At 33.1% G+C, this 21,354-nt stretch overlaps 1 protein-coding gene and 1 long non-coding RNA gene across 9 annotated transcripts; one reads left to right on the forward strand and one right to left on the reverse strand.

Moving 5' to 3' along the window:
• The first annotated feature begins 395 nt into the window (after positions 1–395).
• Positions 396–4,498, forward strand: LOC125370388. Its single transcript, XR_007216289.1, has 2 exons — positions 396–525; positions 4,206–4,498. It is a non-coding gene; the product is annotated as an uncharacterized LOC125370388 (long non-coding RNA).
• Positions 4,499–4,917: 419 nt separating this feature from the next.
• Positions 4,918–16,359, reverse strand: LOC8285392 (pentatricopeptide repeat-containing protein At2g26790, mitochondrial). 8 transcript variants are annotated; one of them, XM_048375510.1, is made up of 7 exons: positions 13,404–16,359; positions 11,574–11,725; positions 11,389–11,467; positions 10,520–10,625; positions 10,156–10,247; positions 8,212–10,088; positions 4,918–5,288 (listed from the first exon to the last, which is right to left on the reverse strand). In XM_048375510.1, exon 1 carries the CDS (start codon positions 16,039–16,041, stop codon positions 13,612–13,614), a length of 2,430 nt encoding a protein of 809 aa, XP_048231467.1. In that variant the 5' UTR covers positions 16,042–16,359; the 3' UTR covers positions 4,918–5,288; positions 8,212–10,088; positions 10,156–10,247; positions 10,520–10,625; positions 11,389–11,467; positions 11,574–11,725; positions 13,404–13,611. The 8 variants fall into 8 exon arrangements, with proteins under 8 accessions (XP_048231467.1, XP_048231469.1, XP_048231468.1 ...); XM_048375512.1 differs by having other exon boundaries at positions 4,918–5,070; positions 5,182–5,288; positions 8,212–10,247; XM_048375511.1 differs by having other exon boundaries at positions 8,212–10,247; positions 11,574–11,710.
• Between the last annotated feature and the right edge of the window lie 4,995 nt (positions 16,360–21,354).

Genomic DNA, 21,354 nt, shown 5'->3' on the forward strand with positions numbered 1-21,354 from the left:
TTTTGATTTTCTATAATAAATATCTCGGTCCTATAACTTTATTTTTGGATGCTTTATTCATAATAAAATTTTTCTATAGTTGGAAATAGTGTATGATAATTAAATATCCGTTTCATTAGCTTAGTAGCAGTAGTAATGTTCAAATCACGAATAAAAAGATCTACTTTTTGTATCCATTATATATATACATATATACCAAACCGAAGAACGTAATAACGAGTAGTAGTATGTTTTCTAGTGCTTCAACCAGTTGACTGATTCATTGGTTGAATTGGTCTTATTTGACTCCATTCACCAATTAGATGTAGTTTGAAAAAGTAGTAAATTAATAGGGTTTTATAGCAAATAATAAAAAGTAGAATATCAAAAAGATTATAATATAAAATGAGGTAGGACTCTATATACCTTTTGCAGTTTCATGCCGAACAACTGAAATGGGTTCTCTCTTCTCCATCAGGTTTCTTATTGTCCTTGCCCTAGTGCCTTCCATCCTCATATTTGTGCATGCAGCTGAGAGTCAAGCGGGTAATTTATTTCTTTATTAGTTAACTTCTTTTTTCATATATTACGCATGCTTAGCATAGATGTCTCAAGACAAAAGAACTTTTAACGAAAAATTATTTTCTTTTCTTTTCCTTTCATTTTTTCACACTGTGTTCAGTTGCAAATATTTCCTTAGGATAAATAAAGTTTTTTTTTATTTATTTACTTAAGATGCTAAAGAAAGTTGATCTGCCTGACCAGTAGAAAATCCTACTGCTGCTACTCTAATAGGGGAGTAATAGTATACCTGAGTTACTTTGGTCGAGCGCGTGGAAATAGCAGATCTTGTGCTATTATCGCGTGGAACTTCAAGCGTTTTGAAGTTATATATTAAAGTTATATACAACACTTCGTATAAATTATTTTAAGCTCGATTTAATAAAAAATTTATTTAATGTGATACGTTTTTTTAAACAAATTAAGCACATATTAGATAGATTTTAACTTATTAATTTGTTGGTGAGCTAATTAATATACTCGTGTTATAATATTAATAATTTGAGTGTAATTTAAAAACTTTATTATAAATATATGTGAAAGGCAGAAAAAATAAAGAAAAAGTCCTTAAACTAATTAGGGATAGGTAATTAAGCTCCTATTATTTAAATTGGCTCAATTCCACCCTTTACTTTTTTAAAATGGGCTCAATTTTAATCCAATTTGTTAACTTGGTTAACTCTTCTGTTAGTAATGGAGCCCATTAAAATTAAAGCCAGAATAACATACTGACACGTAGAAATAATTTTTCTAATTTTATATTTAAATATAAATAATTAAAAATCAAAATATTATCTTAAAATTCTAAAAAGATTACACTCAATAATAATTGATAATGCTACCAACTCACCGTCCTCCACCACCGCCTTGCCTCCATCGCCACCCATCGATCAAAACCGTAAAATGGCCTCCATCAAACCAATATCCACAGTCACCACCACTAAGGCTCCGTCTTCCCTACCAAGACCGATGACCACCAAATCAATTGAGCCATCAAAAGCAATAAAACAAAAAGATTAGTGTGAATTTGCCCCTAAACTTAGAGTCAATAGACAATTAGCTTATATTTTAATCTTCTGACCAATTTAGCTAACAACTTTGACAAAAGTGGTCAAGTCGCCCAGGCAAAGCTGATATAAAAAAGTTCAATTTGATTCTTAAACTTTATACTAAGTATCAGATTTTGTAAAAATAATTTCCGATTGAGTTAGAATAAAATTATTTAATTTTAACATAATTTACTTTTATTATCTGATAAAATAATATTTCTAATTAAAAAATTCAAATTAAATAATATTACCAAAGTAATATAAAATTATGCTTTTATTTAATTTAATATTGCTAAAGCTTATTTGAAAATATTCTTTAATTTCTTAAGTTATTTATATGATTTTTATAAATATTATTAATTATCACATAAAAATTATTACTTAAATAAAACAATATAGAATAATACTGTAATATATTTTACCTCCAAGAATTTAATGCGATGCAACTATTAGTTAAAGTTAATTTAGAATTTTAAAATAAAAATGTTATCTAATTATTTTTATTAAATAATAAGAGTAAATTGCATTAAAATCGAATAGTTTTACTTTAACTCAATAAAAATTCATTTTATATAATTTGACATTTAATATGAAGTTTAAGGATCAAATTGAACTTTTTGTATTGAGTAAGTCCTTTGATTGGATTCAATTGATCACTTTGCCAAGTTTTTAGGTAAATTAGCCTGAAAATTAAAATCTGAGCTAATTGCCCATTAGTTTCAAATTCAAGGGACAAATTTGCAATTTTGCCAGGAAAAAGAAACCACAAGGCATCTACTTATATGACATTCATCGCTCGTAGAGCTATCAAAACCAATAAAAGAAAAAAAGCACAAGCCTGTTCATCGCATGCCACCCTCATCACTTGATATTCATCGCTTATCATCCTCATCAACTAACATTCATCACTTGCCATCCTCATCACCTGACGTTCATCGCTTGTTGTTCTCATCACCTTATATTCATCGCTTGTTGTTCTCATCACCTGACGCCCATCACCTGCCATCCTCATTGCTTGTCGTCCACATTACTCTTCTTCGTTGGCAATAGTGGATTTTTGTTGGTGGAGGTGGTGGTTACTGGTAGGTGGTCGTAATTTTGTCATTGGTGGCGATGGAAAAGGTGATAGTGGTGGTTGGGTGGGGGAGTTAGCGATAGGGATAGGATTAAATTTATAATTTATTCAAATTCATTATTTAGTTTTTTCTTTTACATAATTTTTAACGTAAAAGAAGAAAAACATATGTGCTAACATGAATGTGTTATATTTTAAGTGATTCCACTACTACCAGAAATTATATTCTATTAACAATTTGACTTATTTGGACCTTGTATGAAAATTAAAAGGTGAAATTGAAACAATATGAAGAATAAGGGCCTAATTGTCTATCTCCAATTAATTCAAAAGGTTTTTCTTGCACCTTCTGCCAATATAGAAAAGGGGTAATTATTATTTACATCATGTATTTGTCTATATTATACTAGTTACCTCTTGACATTTAAAAAATATATTTTTGTATCCTTCTACTTTCCAATTTTATACTAAAACCCCATTTCATCAGAATTTCCGTTAAACAACCGTTAATTAGGTTTGGTTTTATACTATTTACCCTTTAATCTTTGGTGTAATATACAAATTGCCCCTTATAATTTATTTATTATACTAAAACCTCGTCTAATTTTTATACAAAAATCAATTTTTAAATTCACTACAAAAATAATTAATTAGTGTTCTTTAATTACTCTAATTTTTAGCATAATCAAATTTTAACAAAATTTAAATATTTTAAAAGTACTTATATTAATTAAAATATTAAAAATTCATATAATTTAACTTTAAATTGTTAAAATAAATTAGATAGTATTATTATTATTATTAATTTTATTACAATAAGATTGTAACTTTGATAAAAAGTTTGAGGATTAAATTATATTCTTTTATTAATTTAGATCCTTATTTATATTGATTTTCAAAACGCAAAAAGATTTTAGAAAAATAAATAACATATAAGGGGTAATTTGTACATTACACATAAAAATCAGGAAGCAAATAATATAAAATCAAACCTAATTAACAATTTCCTAACATAAATTCTAATAAAAAAGATTTTTAGTATAAAATTGCAAAATAGAAAAATAAAAAAATATATTTTTTAAATATTAATGGATAACTAGTATAATTTGAAAACACACGGGATAAATAATAATTACCTCTATAAAAAATCATATTTAGACTTACTTGCTAGAATATATTTATAAGAATTAATAAATATATGATAATCCTTATAATAGATTAAAATGTTTTGCTGAATTGACTAAAAATTTGATTTTTATTCTGTTTGTACTGAGCTCTTTAGGCTCGATCAAAGACAAAAAGATTTAATAAATTTAGCTCACGACTCATTTCAATAATGAACAAATCAAACTCAAACTAATGAAAATCCAACTCAGCTTGATACAGTTAAACCCTAGTATTCCTTTAAAAATATAAACTTACTGAAATACATAATTCAATTCAATTTCGATTAAACTCCTAAGACTAATTGGTGTCTCAGTAGCATTTTTGTCTAAATAATATAGTTTTATTGACTTTTTTTTTTTTTTTTTTTGCAAAAGTGAAGTCGAGGAGAGAACTTGGCAGCAAACCCTTGCCAAGCCCACCCCCTCCTCCAATTCCTCACAAGTGGAAAAATCAGATTGCACTGCAGCCGCCGCCGCCTGCTCCAGCACGTAACAGATTTCTATAGTCTATAGATTAGCATTTGCAATAAGACTTATGCTATGTTTAGTTGAAATCTATAAAAAAGTTAAATTTATTTTATTTGAGAAAAAGATAGGAAAGAAAATAAAATAAAAATAATAAAGTTAAAAAAAATATTTTAGTATTATAAAATTCATTGTCTTACTAATTTAGAATTCATTTGAAAATTCTACATTATTTAATTTAGTTATACTCAATTCCACATAACTTTAATTATGTAGAATGCTAAACTGATTTTTATTCCATTTAAAGTATATAAATTTTAGATTATCAAATGAATTCCGTAAATTTTATAGATTTCGATCTATTGAAAAACACATTACAGATATTACCATTTTAATATGGAGGTATGGTAACATGAAAGAAAGGAAGTGCATTTCCAGTCTATGAAAGAAAGGAAGCAAGCGCATACGAAGAGCTCTATGGAGCTCGGGTGAGGGCGCATGTTCGAGCCCCCAACTTTCTACTACCCATGATAAAAGAAAAGGAGAAAGAAAGGAAGTGCATGTATATGAATGAGTGTGTTTCATATGTAAAGAACGGCTGGCTACTATAGAACAACGAATATACTCCAGAAAACCAACAATGTCAATGAATAAGTCTTCAGGCATGAAGCATAATTTTAACACTAATACAAGGACCCGTATAACAGAGATCAGCTTATAGGCAGTAGTTGTTTAATTCTCCCCAATAATTTGACAATTTGTCAAGGATCCTTTCCTGAAATTAACAACACTATTTACATTTCAAGGACTGGCGTAATGGCATCATCATAACAAAATGAATGAGGTAGGAAGTTTATTATCCGTACGAGAGTCTTCCTTTACATACCGTAACTAATGCCAATCAATATAGCATAATCTGTTATCCCAAGTTCTTGAAGATCAGTTGATGGCTTTCTCTTTTTTGGAAATGATCAGGTGAAGATGAATTTTTCCCTGAAAGAAAATTTTCAGTAGTTAAGGTTTTACTTGATGAGATCCTAAACCAAAATTGAATAGCAGTTTTCCAACCAGTTTGGGACCTGGCTAAATAGTTGTTGCTTTGATTCAGTATATGAGCTGTAAAAAATCAACTAGAAGCTGTAAATGCAGTAAAAAGAAAATCTACAGTCAGGCCTTCATTTATCCCTATCTATTTTGCTTCAACTATCATAACATTGTTGAGGATGCCTTTGTGGGCAAGGTCTACTCACGGAAAAATACAAGAGGACTTTAATTTTTAATTCTACACGATTTATTTTGATCATTTTTTTTTTTCAGTAGTTTAGTTATAGTTGCATTCAGTTTAGGTTTCCTAGTTTCTTTCAGTTGACGTTTCCTAGTTTCATTATAATTCTGTTATAGACATTATACCTAATTAGGAGTCCAAATTAGGGATGTTTATTTCTTAAGCCTATTTAAAGAGAGGCTGTCATTAATAAAGGCAAGCAGAATTTTATCAAAATTGCAGACGTGCCTTAGACTCTGTCAAGGACAGGTCTCTTGGCTGCCAGCATAGGTTCTTCAAGAAAAAGGTGGGAACACGGCCAAGGGAAAGAGAGAATTCTTGTCCGTGTCTCAACCCGTGACTAGATCTTATGCTAGGGCCCATAACAACTTGGTATCAGAGCCTACTGTCATGGGTGACTTGGAGAGTTTAGCAAGCAAGCTTGATGCCTTTATGCAGACCATGGCAGGAAGACAACAAGCACTAGAAGAGCAGATGGAAATACTCACTCACCATATCTGCAAATCAGGGAAGGAGTTAGGAGGCAATGGCACTGGTGGTGCAAGCAGTGGCAACCAAGGGAGCCGTGGCTGTTCAGAGGAGAGGATAGACGGGTGGTCAGCTAGTGCCTTGGTACTCCAAACTAGAATTTCGGTCCTTTGTAGAACAGAGGACCCACTTGGATGGCTGAGAAGGTCGAGCAGTTGTTTAGAAATCAGAAAATTCAGAAGAGAAAGTTGGATTGGCAGCTTTTCACTTCGTGGGAGAAGCACAGTTGTGGTTCTATCAATTGGAGCAAGAAGAGCTAGAGTTGACTTGGTAAGGATTTCAGGAGCATTGCAATGTGAGGTCTGGGCCACCAATGAACAACGGTCCTTTAGGAGAGTTGGCGAACTTGAAACAGACAGGACAATAGAGGATTATCAGCGGCAATTCCAATCCCGTTAGCAGAAACTATAGACCTAAAGCCCTGCCAACAGGTGAATTTATTCACCTCCAGACTTATAGAGAGCCTTCAGATTGACGTGGAGCTGCAACAACCCGGAAGCTTGAGAATCGCAATGAACATGGCACGAGCTTTGGAAAGGAAACAACAATATACACCATCAGGAAGTAACGGCTGGATGGACAGGCTCTAAATCCAGCGCTACCAGTGCTGTCTCTGCTAAAAATTGAAGCCACAAAAGGGTAAAGGGAGGGGACAAACTGGCAGGTTCAGCAGCCAGCAGTTCAGGCAGCACTCCATCTCGAATTTTCAATAAACTTTTAAGAGCAGAAATGCTTGAAAGAAGGGCTAAAGGGTTATGTTTAACTGCAATGAATCATACACAACCAACCATAAGTGTAAGAGACTTTTCTGGATTGAAATACCCGACTCGAACGAGCAGGATAATGAGGAAATTATGAGAGACCCAGAAATTATTTTACATGCAATAAGTGGAATCCGAAGCTCTCAAACAATGCAGTTGCAAGCTACTGTGGCAGGATGGCTGATGTGGGTTTTAGTGGATTCAGGCAGCACCCATAATTTTATCAGGGACTGGGTGATCCTGAAGATTGGTGTAGTAGTATGTAAAAGGCCAGGGCTACAGGTGGCCGTGGCTAATGGGGAAAGGGTCCCTAGTTTGGGTATTTGGAAGGTGGTAACTCTACAAGTTAATTTTGATTCTTTTATTACTAATCTTTACTCTATTCTTTTAGAGGGTTTTGATGTGGTCTTAGGGTTAAATGGCTAAGTACATTGGGACCTACACTTTGGGACTTCTCAAACCTCAATGAGCTTCGAGCTGGATAGGAAGCAAGTGCAATGGAAAGGGCAGAATCATAGTGCAGCACCAAGGGTGGCATTAATGGAGGGACATTATGCATCTTCAGTAGCTATGGACAATCTACTGGCTGAATTTGCAGACTTGTTTGAATAACCTTCAGGATTGCCTCCAAGTCAAAATTGTGATCATTGGATACCTTTACTACCAGGTTCCAGACTAGTGGTAGTGCGACCTTACCGTTATCCTCATCTTTAGAAGGAGGAGATAGAGAAGCAATGTGAAACAAGGTTGTAGCAAGGAATGGTAAGGCCAAGTAGGTTCCCTTTCTCGTTGCCGGTGTTGGTGAAGAAACATGATGGGATTTGGAGATTTTGTGGACTATTGAGAGCTCAACAGCCGGACCGTTAAGGACAAGTTTCCAATTCTAGTAGTGGACGATTTATCGGATGAGCTTCACGGAGCGTGATATTTCACAAAACTTAATCTTCGCTCTGGTTACCATCAAGTACGAATAGACTGCCGAGATATAGAAAGGACCGCTTCTAGAACACATCAGGGGCATTTTGAATTCCTGGTGGTGCCCCTTTGGGTTGACCAATGCTCCTTCTACTTTTCAATCTTTGATGAATGAAGTGTTCCAGACCCATTTGCTAAGTTTGTCTTAGTTTATTTTATGACATTTTAATATATAGTAAAACTTGGGTTGAGCATATCCAGCATATATGCTTGGTTTTTTAATTACTTCGAGCTCACCACCTTTTTCTTAAGCAGTCCAAGTGCACATTTGGGGTGACGCAAATGACGTACTTGGGTCATGTTATTCATTGTGTAGGAGTAGAGGCAGATGTAAGCAAAATTAAGGCGATTGTAGATTAGCCTGTACCACATTCAACCAAGGCTCGGATTAGCGGGATACTGCAAAAAGTTTATCAGGAATTATGGGCATATAGCAGCACCATTGACCAGCTTGTTGAAGAAAAATGCATAACGGGCTGATGAAGTCAATTCAACATTCTTGAACTTGAAGAAGGCTCTCTCTGAAGCTCCTGTTCTGAAGTTGCCAAATTTTGAGGAAGAATTTGTAGTGGAGTGATGCTTCGGGTAGCAGCATTGGGGCAGTCCTGCAACATGGGCACCCAATAACATTTTTTAGCAGGAAATTGGCGGATCACCATTATAAACTTGCAGCATATGAAAGAGAGCTCGTTGGACTTGCTAAAGCTGTGGCTCGTTGGCGGCCTTACTTGTAGGGGAGGCACTTCCTTATCTGAACCAATCATTACAGCCTTAAATTCTTACTAGAACAATGGGTGACTACTTCAACCTCAGCAGCATTGGATTAGTAAATTGATGGGTTCTGATTTCAAGGTGGAGTACAAGGCAAGGAGACTCAACCGGGCTACCGATGCACTTTCCCGGCGGGAGGAGGACAACCAGCTCTTTGCAATCTCTCAGCCTCAAGCTGGCATTTTTGATGCCGTACGGTAGAAGGGGACAACCTCGGACAGCTTGCAGCAGCTACGGGAATGTATAGACAGTGGAAAAGCCAATATTGATTAGGAAGGAATGGCTTGATTTTTTTAAGGGGAAAGTCTATTTGCTACCCACTTCTCCCGTGGTGCAGACCATTCTTTCTAGCATTCATAACATGGCCCACGAGAGGGTCCAAAAGACCTTGCAACGGGTGTGTGGGCATTTCTTTTGGAAAGGCATGAATCAACATTAGAAGCATTTGTGCGGAGTTGCTTGATATGTCAACGCAATTAACGGGAAAATTTACGTCTTGCTGCGCTCCTTCAGCCTCTTCTGGTACCTCAACAAGTATGGGCTAACATCTCGATGCATTTCACTGAAGGATCACCTAAAGTTCAACGAAAGTCAGTTTGGATGGCGACTATTGATAGGTTCTCCAAATATGCCCACTTCATTCCATTTACTCATCTTTTCCCGGCGATTTTTGTGGCCCATGTTATTTTTACATAAGTATTTCGTCTACATGGATTACCTGAGACAATTGTTTCTAATAGGGACAAAGTCTTTACTAGTCTCTTTTGCAAAGAATTGTTTCATTTGTCTGATGCAAAGTTGGTGTTTTCTTCAGCTTATCATCCTTAATCGGTTGGGCAGACCGACGTAGTCAATCACATAATCGAGATGTATCTTTGTTGCTTTACTGATGATCAGCCGCGATGTTGGATTGCATGGATTCCATAAGCAAAATACTGTAATAATACTTCATTCCACTTTTCCCTGCGAGCTACTCCATTTCAAGTGGTATATGGAAGGGAACCCCCGCCTTTGCTGAATTATCTTGCTGGAACAAAAAGAGTGGAAGCTGTTGACCATGCTCTTCAGGAAAGGAAGGAAAGGGATTCGTTTTTGCAATCGGCAAGAGAGCAACTGTTGCAAGCTCAACAACAAATGAAGCTTACTCATGATGCTCATCATAGAGAAGTTTCCTTTTGCCGAAAGGGATTGGGTTTGGTTGAAGCTTCATCCTTACAGACAACTTTCCTTATGGCCTAAGGAATATCACAAGTTGTCTCCCAGGTATTTCGGTCCTCTCATGGTATTGCAGTAGGTGGGCAATGTGGCATACATGTTGGAGTTACCGGAGGGCAGCCGTGTTCACAATGTCTGTCATGTCTCACTTCTGAAGAAGTTCCAGGGAGAGAACCCAACTATGGTTACTCCACTTCCACCTTTTCATGATGGCTGTTTGCTACCTATTCCTCAATCTTTTATACGGTCCAGGCTTAACTGAGGCAGACAAGAGGTGTTAGTACATTGGGAAGACTGTTCGGAAGAAAATGCAACTTGGAATCACCTTGCAACACTTTGAGAGGTTTATCCGGAGCTTGAGGACAAGCTCAAAGTCGAGGAGGGGAGAAATGTTGAGGATGCCTTTGCAGGCAAGGTCTGCTCATGGAAGAATACAAGAGAACTTTAATTTTTAATACTGTTACGATTTATTTTAATAATTTTTTTTCAGTAGTTTAATTTCCTAGTTTCGTTCAGTTTAGGTCTTGTAGTTTCATTCAGTTTAGGTTTCCTAGTTTCATTATAATTCTGTTATATACATTATACCTGATTCAGAGTCCTAATTAGGGATGTTTATTTCTTAAACCTATTTAAAGAGAGGCTGTCATTAATAAAGTGCAAGCAGAATGTTATCAAAATTGCAGACGTACCTTAGACTCTGTCAAGGACAGGTCTCTTGGCTGCCAGCATAGGTTTTTCAAAGAAAGGTGGGAACACGGCCAAAGGAAAGAGAGAATTCCTCCCCGTGACTAGATCCTACAGTAGGGGCCGTAACAAACACATTAAACATCAATTTTAAAAATGAGAAAACTATCCAAATGAGGTTGCAACTGACAGAATGTCCTTGTAAGAAAGGAAACAGAAAAATAAACAAGGTAAAAGAAAATAACTGCAATATTACATTCTCTTCACTAGTGCACAAGAAGGCCAACATACTTCCATTCAAATATTGGTGGAATTATTGGGTAGCTTGGGAATAGGAAAGGAGAAGGGTCTTCCTTCCATTTTATAATTCACTACCACAGTACTCCAGTGGGGACTAAAAGATTTCCTTTAAGAAGAAATTTAGTGGAGTTTCTAACAGCTGCAGTGAAGACTAGCAATCCAGTTTTCCATTCACATGTACTCAGTGATAGAGACTACATGCAAAAAAGTATCTAAATGTCTAGCACTCAACTCAAAACAAGATGGAGGTAACTTGGCAAACTAAACACTAAGGTAATGCATACATATACAAACTTCCCTTCTTTTGCTAATATCTAAATGAATACAGAAATAGAATTTACCTAAATGGGCCTAAGTACACACATGAGTACTACCGTGAGTAAAAGATGGCACCACTAAGACCAATATATTGTGTGAAAATCCGGAATGACAGACATGAAAATTTAACTCTTTATGTAGGATTTAGTTTTGAACATTGAACTAACATTGCACTCTCACGTGCTTATGATTATCATAGCTCAAATGATATAACCATTTTCATTTAATTGGTTCTGCTGATTTTTTTTCTAATTACCTCGAACATAGTCTTGATACGATGACAATCACCTTGCTCATGGCTGAGTAATCGGCATTAGCATACTTTTCACTCGGATCTGCAAGACCACCAACAGAACTTATTCACTTCTGGTCATGCGGTTTGTTCATGCGGTAAGTATTTCCATTTATTAATCGTCATTAACAGGTAAAATTGGAAAGCACCTCATGCTGCCCAGCCCATATGGATTGCATAGTGTTTAGAGATCAGCAACATGTAAGTTCACAGACTGGCCAAGAAATGCATTCCCGCTTTTGTGATTAGAAGTCAAGATCCCATATTTCCAATAGTACTAAACTGCCTGAGGGAAACAGGCCTGCAAAAGATCAGATGCCGCATATTTTATATAACACAAAAAAAACATTTTGGCTGTCAAGCGGTGAGTTCTATCTCACTGACAAATCAATAAATAAAATGATTAAGTACACAAATTGATGCAATATCATTGGATCAACGACTTCATATCAAAATTGAAAATAACCAATTAACCTCAATATCTCATTTTACTGTTGACTTCATACTTTGTCCATGCAGCAATTAATTATACAGCCTTAAAGTCTGAACATTTCATCGAACACCTAATAATACCCGTGAACATAATATCACTAACTTCAATAAAAGCGAAACCATTCCCGAGAAGGATTAAAAATTCTAAGAATGCTCAATCATACATTTGGTTAGCATGTACATTTCCCACAATCTTGTCAGATGTAGCATAGCACCTCTAGAACAAATTTTCTTTTCTAGGAAAATATTCCACATCATATTTGCATTACCTAAAGTCCTATTATTATTTTTTTGCATTTATCACTATCATTTTCTTTACTATCTCTTTAAAATATGGAAGAAAATAATAAAAGCTAAAAACTAGTTATGGAACTTTAAATTTAGGGTTCCAAGAAATTATAAAATCAAAGAAAGCTTTCAATTCCATTTTCAAATGTCTACTTTTATTTTAGTTCCATTTTCTGTCTCTAAATACCTTTCATGAGTTGCTATCAATAGGATAATTGGACAGTTTTAATCTAAAATTCACATGAAAATTCAGAAAAGCACCAATATGGTAAGCACATAATTTCCATCCTATGAACATGATTTTCATTTTCATCCACACAATACCACCCCGAAGGTATCTCCAAGCACGAGTGATCACAAACCAGAAAAGAGAACTCGAAATGATCAATCACATTTACCCAGATGTGACAAAACTCGCATGATCACCATATAACATTTACAGGAGAAAAAATTGTCATAAGATCTGATAGATCGAATAGCAACCCCAGAGATAAAGTGCATGATATTAACTGTCCCATACCTAAAGTAAATAGTAATTTGCTAACGTTGTTATGTTATTGTTTACAAGTCCTTTAAGGAACTGAATGATAATGGATATTTGAGATTGACAGGGTAAGGCTTGATGAACATCAGTAGTAATATTATGAACCAGATACTTAAAACTGTTTTGCGCATTTTAAGTTCATGAATCACAGAAAATACATGGTTAAATACTATTACAAGAAGGATCCACTGTCAAGCCAAAATAAAACTAGACAATACGTAGACTCCAAAAGTGGCTGCAGCTATAGCAATAGTGACATAAAAGTAGCAGTCTCCTTCACTTCTATAAGCATGAGACATTTAATCAGAGATTTTCAGGTTCTCTATCAAGTAACATGCCATAGCAACCAAATCATGGCGCAATAATCACCCTAAGTATCCAACTATTTTTTTTGTTATAAATCAATAGATTTTGTGGTTTAATAAATAAAAAAGGCAGCCTTATTGCGGTTGATTATGCTAGCGATCGCTACCAAACCCAGAAGTAATTAACTGAAAGAAGGGAACCATTCCACAGAAGGTCTTGAAGATTATAAATCAGTTTGAGAAAACAGAAAAAAAGAATGAATGAGAAGCATCACAGATACACACACACAATAAAGAAGAATAGGAATATGCTCACAACTCCAATATTTGCAGAATAAAGTGTTCATTACCTGCAAAAGGAATGTTCTCCTCAAGACAATCCTCCTTCACGCCTGCAATAGTATTATAATATGCTCAACTGTCTTGTTCAAACACTTCGAGCATATGAAAGCTCCTGTATTTAAACAGTCAGCAGCATGCTCTGTTCCATTTCAGTAAACTGAACGATGAATAGACCCAAATATTAGGTTGATCTGCCTATTATGGCTTAAAGAACGCTCACCCATGGAAGTGCACCTTCCTAACCTTCAAAATACAATGTAGCACTGACATGGTATGTGCATCTGGCCGTATCCCCTTATTTAACATCTCATCAAAAAGGACTACAGCCTTTTTTATATTTCCCACATTACAATATCCAGATAAAAGAGCTGTATACGTCACAGTATCAGGTGCTAGTCCTCTATCAATCATTTCATTGAAAAGGTTTATAGCATCCTGAATGTTATTTGTTTTACAGTGCTTGTCAATAAGAACAGTGTAACAAATAACATCAGGTTTTATATCCATATCCTTCATTTCACTCCACAAGGCTGAGGGGTCCATCATATTTTCCTTGCTTTTCATTGCATCTAGACTTGAACTGGAGCTTCTGAGATCTATTTTTGAACAATTATTGAGCAAAACTGTGTAAGTGATAACATCAGGTTCAATCCCTCTGTTCTTCATATCACCCAAAACATGCCAGGCCTCCTTCATTTTATTCATCCTGCAATAACCATTTATCATTATTGTGTATGTAATGACATCAGGAGCTAGCCCCCTATCAACCAACATATTGAAAACATACTGAGCCTTCTCCATTTCTCCCGCCTGGAAAAGTGCACCAATAACTTTACTGTACATGATCATGGTAGGATTGATATTCAGAGCCACCATTGTTTCAAGCAAACACAAAGCTTTCTCACTATCACCTTCCGAACAGAGATTTCCAAGCAATTTAAAGAAAGAAGCTTTTTTTAAAATACGCCCCTGCTTAGATAGCCTAATAAGTAGAGCAAAGGCCTTGTTCACATGATTAGCTTCACAATAACCATTGACCATGGCACTATAGTTTTCCAAGCACTTCTCTTCTAAATTATCAAAAAAGGCTTGAGCATCGTCCACCTTACCTCCTATACATAATCCTTCAATAATCATGTTATGTGTCACGGTATCAGGTTTTACACCCTGTGTTTCCATGTAATTTAAGAGGCTAAGGGCCTCTTGAGTGAGGCCATTTCTAGAAAACCCACCAGCAAGTACATTATAAGTAACAATATCAGGTTTATGTCCTATGTCCTTCATTTCTCTATATATGTTCAACGCATCAACAACTTTACCTTTAAGGAAGTATCCACTGATCACAGTGGTGTAGTTGATGATATCTGGAACCATCTTCTTACCTTTCATCTCAACAAGCAGTTCCACAGCTTCTTCCACTTTCCCCAACTTGCACAAGGCATCCATTACCACATTGTAGCAAGCCTCATCAAAAAATATACCCATCTTTTTGAATTCTTTAAATTGATTGGCTACTTCAGAAGCCATACCCATCTGAGACAAGCCTTGAAGAATTGAACTCAAAATCACACAATTTGTTTTGACACCTTTTGACACCATTTCATCATGAAGAGCCAAAGCTTTAAGTAAATTCCCAACCATGCAATATCCAGATATCAGAGCACAATACACATACACATCAGGGGCAAAGCCTTGTTTTTCCATTTCACGCAAGATGCTCTCAGCCTCTTTCAGCTTCATCTCACTACAGAAGCCACGAATTACAACTGTATAAGCAAACACATCCATTGGAATCTTTGCATTTATCACATCTTGAAGCACTTTGAAACCCAAATCTGATCTCCCATGCAAACATAGACCTTCTATGAAAGTTGTGTAAGAAAAAGAATTTGGCGTCACCCCACTTTCTTCCATATCCCGGAACACATCAATAGCTTCAGCCAAATTACCTTTTCTACAAAAACCCTTAATTGCAATGGTATAAGTGTAGTCATTAGGGTTCAGACCAAAGGCCTTCAACTGCCGATAGATGGCAATAGCCATATCCACTTTCCTACTCTCAACTAACCGGTTCATGAGAAAATTACATGACAAAATCTGTGGAGCAAATCCACAATGCTTAGTTTGCAAAAGAACATCAAAAGCCTGATCAAACATTCCAGAGGCAACACAAACCTTAATCAAAGCATCTGAGACCTGAACAAGCACACTGAATGACTCATTTGCAATGCCATCTCCCAGAGCTTCAAACAAATTCACAATTCCAAAATCCAAGTTCCCATCTTTCTTAATAATTTCCATCAGTATAGAATCCAACTTCCTAGACCAACCCCAAAAACACAAAATTCTAACAATCGCAGCATATGTATAAGGATCATGAGAATACCCACTTTCCTTCAATTGGTTAAAGTAGGAGAAAGCAAGACTCGGCTCATTCCTCAGATTGTTCAAAGTAATAACAACTTTAGCAGTATTTATCTCAAATAAATGGTTAGTTACGGGATTTTGGTAATGGGTATTAATGGTTTGCTCTTCTTCAATTGGGTAATTGAAATGAGCAAGAGCTGAGACGGTATATAATCTTATGAAGTTAACATGTTTGATATATTTTCTACAAGAAAACAACTTAATAGATGACACCCACATGGAACATGTTTGATATACGTTAAACAAGAAAACAACTAAAATGATGATACCACATGGGAAACTCTCAAGAGATTTCGGAAAGGATATGGAAATTAAAGGTTAAGGAAGAAGGCATTTTTGAAGCAAGAATGAGTAAAAGAACAGGAAAAAAGAAAAGCAGAGAGAGCATAATGGAGGATATTGAGATGACGAAAGTAAAGTGAAGGATTACCTTGTTAAGTGATGGGAATGAGAGGGGAACACGTGAGTGAGCAGCAACTATTTGGCAACAGTTGGAAGTACACAATTATGAAAAGCTAAAACCCTGCGAAGTGTAGACAGTTGCAGCAACAAAAACCTGTAGTATATATGATAAAATTAACAATTACGTTCTCTCGGAATGGAAAATTATCTATTTTGCCCCCCTGTATTTTATGTTTAACATTGGCCCTGTGCGTTTATTTATCAACATTATATATCTTTAAACTTTTATGGAATAATTAAATTTTTGGTATCTAAACTTGTAAAAAAATGACAATCGAATAATTGAGTTTTTAAAATTAACAATTAATATAGCAATCTGGAAAAAAATAATAAAATAGTATTTTTAGCATGTAACACATTATAAATATCGATGTGAATTTTTTCTATTAAATGAGTTAACAAATAAGAAATATGTGATAAGAATATGTTGTAAAAATAATAAAATGATAAACTTGTCTATGATATATAAACGTATTTTTACCAAGTTATTAGAATTTTATAATGCAATAAATATTATAATTCCTAAAATGGAAATTAAAAATTAGGATTGTTAAATTGAGGATTAATGAGGTTAGAGAAAGAGAGTTATATAAGATAAAATTTACCCTAAGACTATATCACTAATAAATCTATTTTAATTTTGACGTGTTTAATAATTTTTGCTCTCTCATCTATATTTATAAAGATTTAAGGAAAACTTAAAAATCACCTACTAAAAACACCATTTTGTTATTTTTTACAGATTGCTATACTCAATTATTAATTTTAAGAATTTAATCACTCAATTGTCAATTCTTGATAAATTCAGACACTAAAAAGGTAATTATTCCTACTTTTATTTTAGTTTATATTAAAGCCTTTTTTTTCTTTCCTTTTCTTACGGAATGCTATTTTTCTAATGGCAAAAACATATATAGATCTCTAAATTTTGTTTGTCTTTATGATTAACTTCTTAACTCTATTTTGATGCAATTGAATCTTTTATCTAAACTTTGTTAAATCCTTTTAGAATGTCTGTTAGGTTTACGCACATTAAGTTCTGTCTAAGAGACATTAATCTTCATCAAGTTTGTTCACTAATACCTTGGAATTTTATTGTTTTAATTAATTGATTGAGCTGGAGCCTTTAGACTTTCTGAATTCATTGATTAAATGCTTAATAAGAAAAGTATGATAATAAAAGCAACCACAAAAAAACTTATTATTTAATGAATAATATCGAGGAAATATTTTCAAAATATGAACTTTAACCTTAAAAATAATAATAATAAATAAATAAAATTGAGTATAGAATCAAATATGAATAGAAAATATTTTTAATTTTGAAAGTTATTTAAAATTAAATAATTATAAGATTAAAAAATCATGATCAAAGTTGAGAATAGGAAAAGAATTTCTAATCATATTGAAAAATTTACATGAATCCATTTAAAGTAAGAAAACTAAAGTAACACTTCACTAAAAAAAACTAAAAAAATATAAAAGATCATATTAGGTTGAATTATACCAAAATGAAATTTAAGAGCCCAGTTATAAGAATACAGAAAATTTAGAGGCTCAATTATGTTTTTTTTTTTTCTTATTCTACATTGGGTTAATTGTCATTTGCCCCTTAAGATTTTATTTTTTATAATCATTAGGATTTCAATTTTTAATATTATATAAAGACATCCCTCCCGTTTGGTTCTATTATATTAATACCCATTTTTGTTAGGATTTTTACACTTTAATAGCTAGCCAAATCATATAATGAAAGTCAAGGAGTATATTCTCATATTTCATTCATAAGATACATTTATCCTTAAGTTTTGAAGATTATAATATTGGGTCCTTAATCCAACATTGGGTTTATATGTCAATAATTATGTATTGTAGGATATCGAATACAATTATTATAACATATATGATTTCTGGTTCATGATTCTATATAGAACGAAGAACATAAAACACATATGGTGAGGGCATTGTAAAATACGCAATTTATTAATTACAGAAAAACATTAGACATTTGAAACAGAAAGTGGAAAAGAGAGAATCCCATATTTCCACCTACAAAAACTACCACATCCCACGTGTCCTATATCTGTGACTTTTTAATAACAAAAAATGTAGAGTTTTATTTGTAAAATTTTTTAAAAATTAAATAAACATACCTTTGTAATAGAAAGCGATCTCCTTAAATATTTATTCCTATTTCATCAGTGCATAAGTCATTTTCCCTCTCCACTAACAGTAGTTGACTCAAATTCCTCGCTCAGATAACAATACAAAATCCTATGTTAGATCAAGAGTTCGCCAAGATTCAATACTTAGAGAAGTCTATCATCGTTAATCAATAACAGTTGAGAGGTAAGTTTCATATTCTTAAGGTTTTATATTGCAATGGAATTTTCATCTCCTAAATCACTAATGTTCATTCATTTATGAATGTAATCATTATTATTATATTGTTTAGATTTTCATTATATGAATTAGAAATCTAATGATTATGATCATTAAACATTTTTATGTTCATTCATATATTGGAAAAAGAAAATGAGGTTAAAAAGAAATTTCATCTGCTGAAATGAGGTTAGGGTTTATAAAGATGAAACCTAGAATTAGAGTTATAAGGATGAATTTGATAATTGATTATTGGAAGAAATTGTATCTGTATATAAATTTGTATTATATTTAATGAATATTTTATGCTTTTGTAATGAACATTATTGTTATTGGTTATGAACATTTTATAATTGTACAATGAACATTCATCATACTGGAAAATGTATAATGAATATTTGTGTTTTAGATAATGAACATTATACTATAGCATAATGATTATTATACATTCAATGAACACTTTCCTATTTGATTTTTATTCTAAATGATTATTTGTATTCTAGATACTAAATATTACAGTTTAGAATAATGATTTTATTCTAATGCAAATTATTAGAGAAAAGTTACAAATAGTGCATATATCCTAAACCAAAAAAAAGAAGAAAAACTAGAGAAGAAGAGCTTACAACACGTGCAAAAAAGTAAAAGAAAATTGCTACAACTGAAACTAGTGCTACGTAGAATGAACCACTTTCAAAATACATGAATAAGCGTAATCCTACAACTCAATAAAGAGAAGAATAACATGAATAGTAAGAGAGTAACTCTTCAAATGCAAATAGAAGCAAGGATGATGCTGCTGTTGGTGAAAAGCAAAAAAGAAGAAAAAGTATATCAAACTAGATTTTATTACAAGAATGTCACCATCAGGTTTAATAAAATTGATTTAGAGACTGTCCACAAAATAAAAAGAGGTTGTTCAACATATTAGATTTGAAAGTTTGCTGGATATGAAACTATCAAAATATAATGGAAAATTTACTAAATTTCTTGTGAAAAATTTCAACCATTGTAGATATGCAATAAAAATATAGAGAGGCGAGCTTGCATTGAACAAAGAAGATATTATGTCTACAATGAGTCTTTCTCGTAGAAATATAACAGTTTTTAAAGCAAGCAAGGGGGTTACAATCAGTTACTAGAAAAATTGAAGATTAAGATGGAATGTAACAATTGGAGGTCCTGTCACAAGTAAGATGCCAGAAAAAATGATAAACAGAGGAGAGATGAATTTAAACGAGACTTTGTTATTTTTATTGTCTCTTCTATGATAAAGGAGTTCTAAAATAAGCAATGCAATGTCAAAATCTTGTACTTTCTCATTAAAGTATGAAAAATAAAAGAGTTGAAATATTGTCGTTACACAATCAATAGCCTGGTTTATTATATACTCCACATCTTTCTTTTGTGGATCTGTCACTTTCTTACTGGTAAGAATTATTTATTTTAACATTATTCATTCTCAAAAGTTAAAATGTCCAATACCATAAACTATAATGTTCATTACCTCATGTTTTACTATGTGTATTGATGATATTTATATTTATAATTTATAAATATTCAATAACACATCCATCAATTCATTAACATGTTTCGAAATGTGCATACACACGATCTTCCATATTTATTTATCTATAAAAAAAGAATGTTTATTTTCATATCTCCTTAATGTTCATTACACATATGTTAATTGTTCATTACTTTTATAATGTATTTCTCTATATTATCTTTTCAATAAACAACTATCTTACCTAGATAAAGTACAATTCAAAGGAAGAGATGTTGATAGAGAATTTCTAGTACTGTTAAATTGGAATAAAAAAGTTATTTCAAAAAGAGTAAAAAATGAAATGGAAGAAGGCTTTTTTAGAAAAGGAAATGTTATAATAGCCTTAAAAAATCTTTAGAAACAGAAAAGAAAGAAGATAATGTTACTGCTGATGATAATATTACTGCAGAATCAATAGAAACTCCATATGATGTCAGAAAGGTAAATGTTTATTACTTAGATATAATAGTGTTTATTTTTTATAGAATAAATATTCATTCATAGCAACTTTGTCCATACTATGGACAAAGTTGCTATTGCATTGAAGAAAATGGCAAATACAATAGTAGAGTTTGGAGAAGCTATGGCAGAAGCAAGAAGGGTGAAACCAAAAAAATGAAATTCTCAAGAATACTTTCAATTATGTTTCAGAAATGTACAACAACTTGACAAGCTCCCAGAAACACAAACCAACTATTTCAAGAAATCTAGATCAAGATGATGATTTTTTCAATGATCCAAAATTTGTTAAAATAGTAGTAGGGTTTGAAAATATAAATCTGAAGCAGACAAAAGTTATTAACCAACCTACATTTTCATTGGGGCTTACACCAAAGTTATAAACCACAAGAAACAACTGTAGCAGTTCCAAAAATATCTTGAGCTATTTTACTTTTGTAGCAGTTCCAAAAATGTTGTTTTTTTACAACTGTAGCAGTTCAAAACTGAGCTATTTTACTAGAAAATATCTTGAGAAATGCAAAGCTTATAAGTAATTGGATAAATTCCTATTAAAAAATTATTATTTAATATATTATATATCTTTTACTTACATATACCTAATTTTATAGGTATTTTTCGTGGTTCTTCGTGAAAATCGTTACTTTTTCATTTGCTCCAACTTTATCAAAAACAGAATA

The sequence above is a fragment of the Ricinus communis genome, chromosome 6 (assembly GCF_019578655.1).
Source record: "Ricinus communis isolate WT05 ecotype wild-type chromosome 6, ASM1957865v1, whole genome shotgun sequence".
In the NCBI taxonomy this organism is placed as follows: Eukaryota; Viridiplantae; Streptophyta; class Magnoliopsida; order Malpighiales; family Euphorbiaceae; genus Ricinus; species Ricinus communis.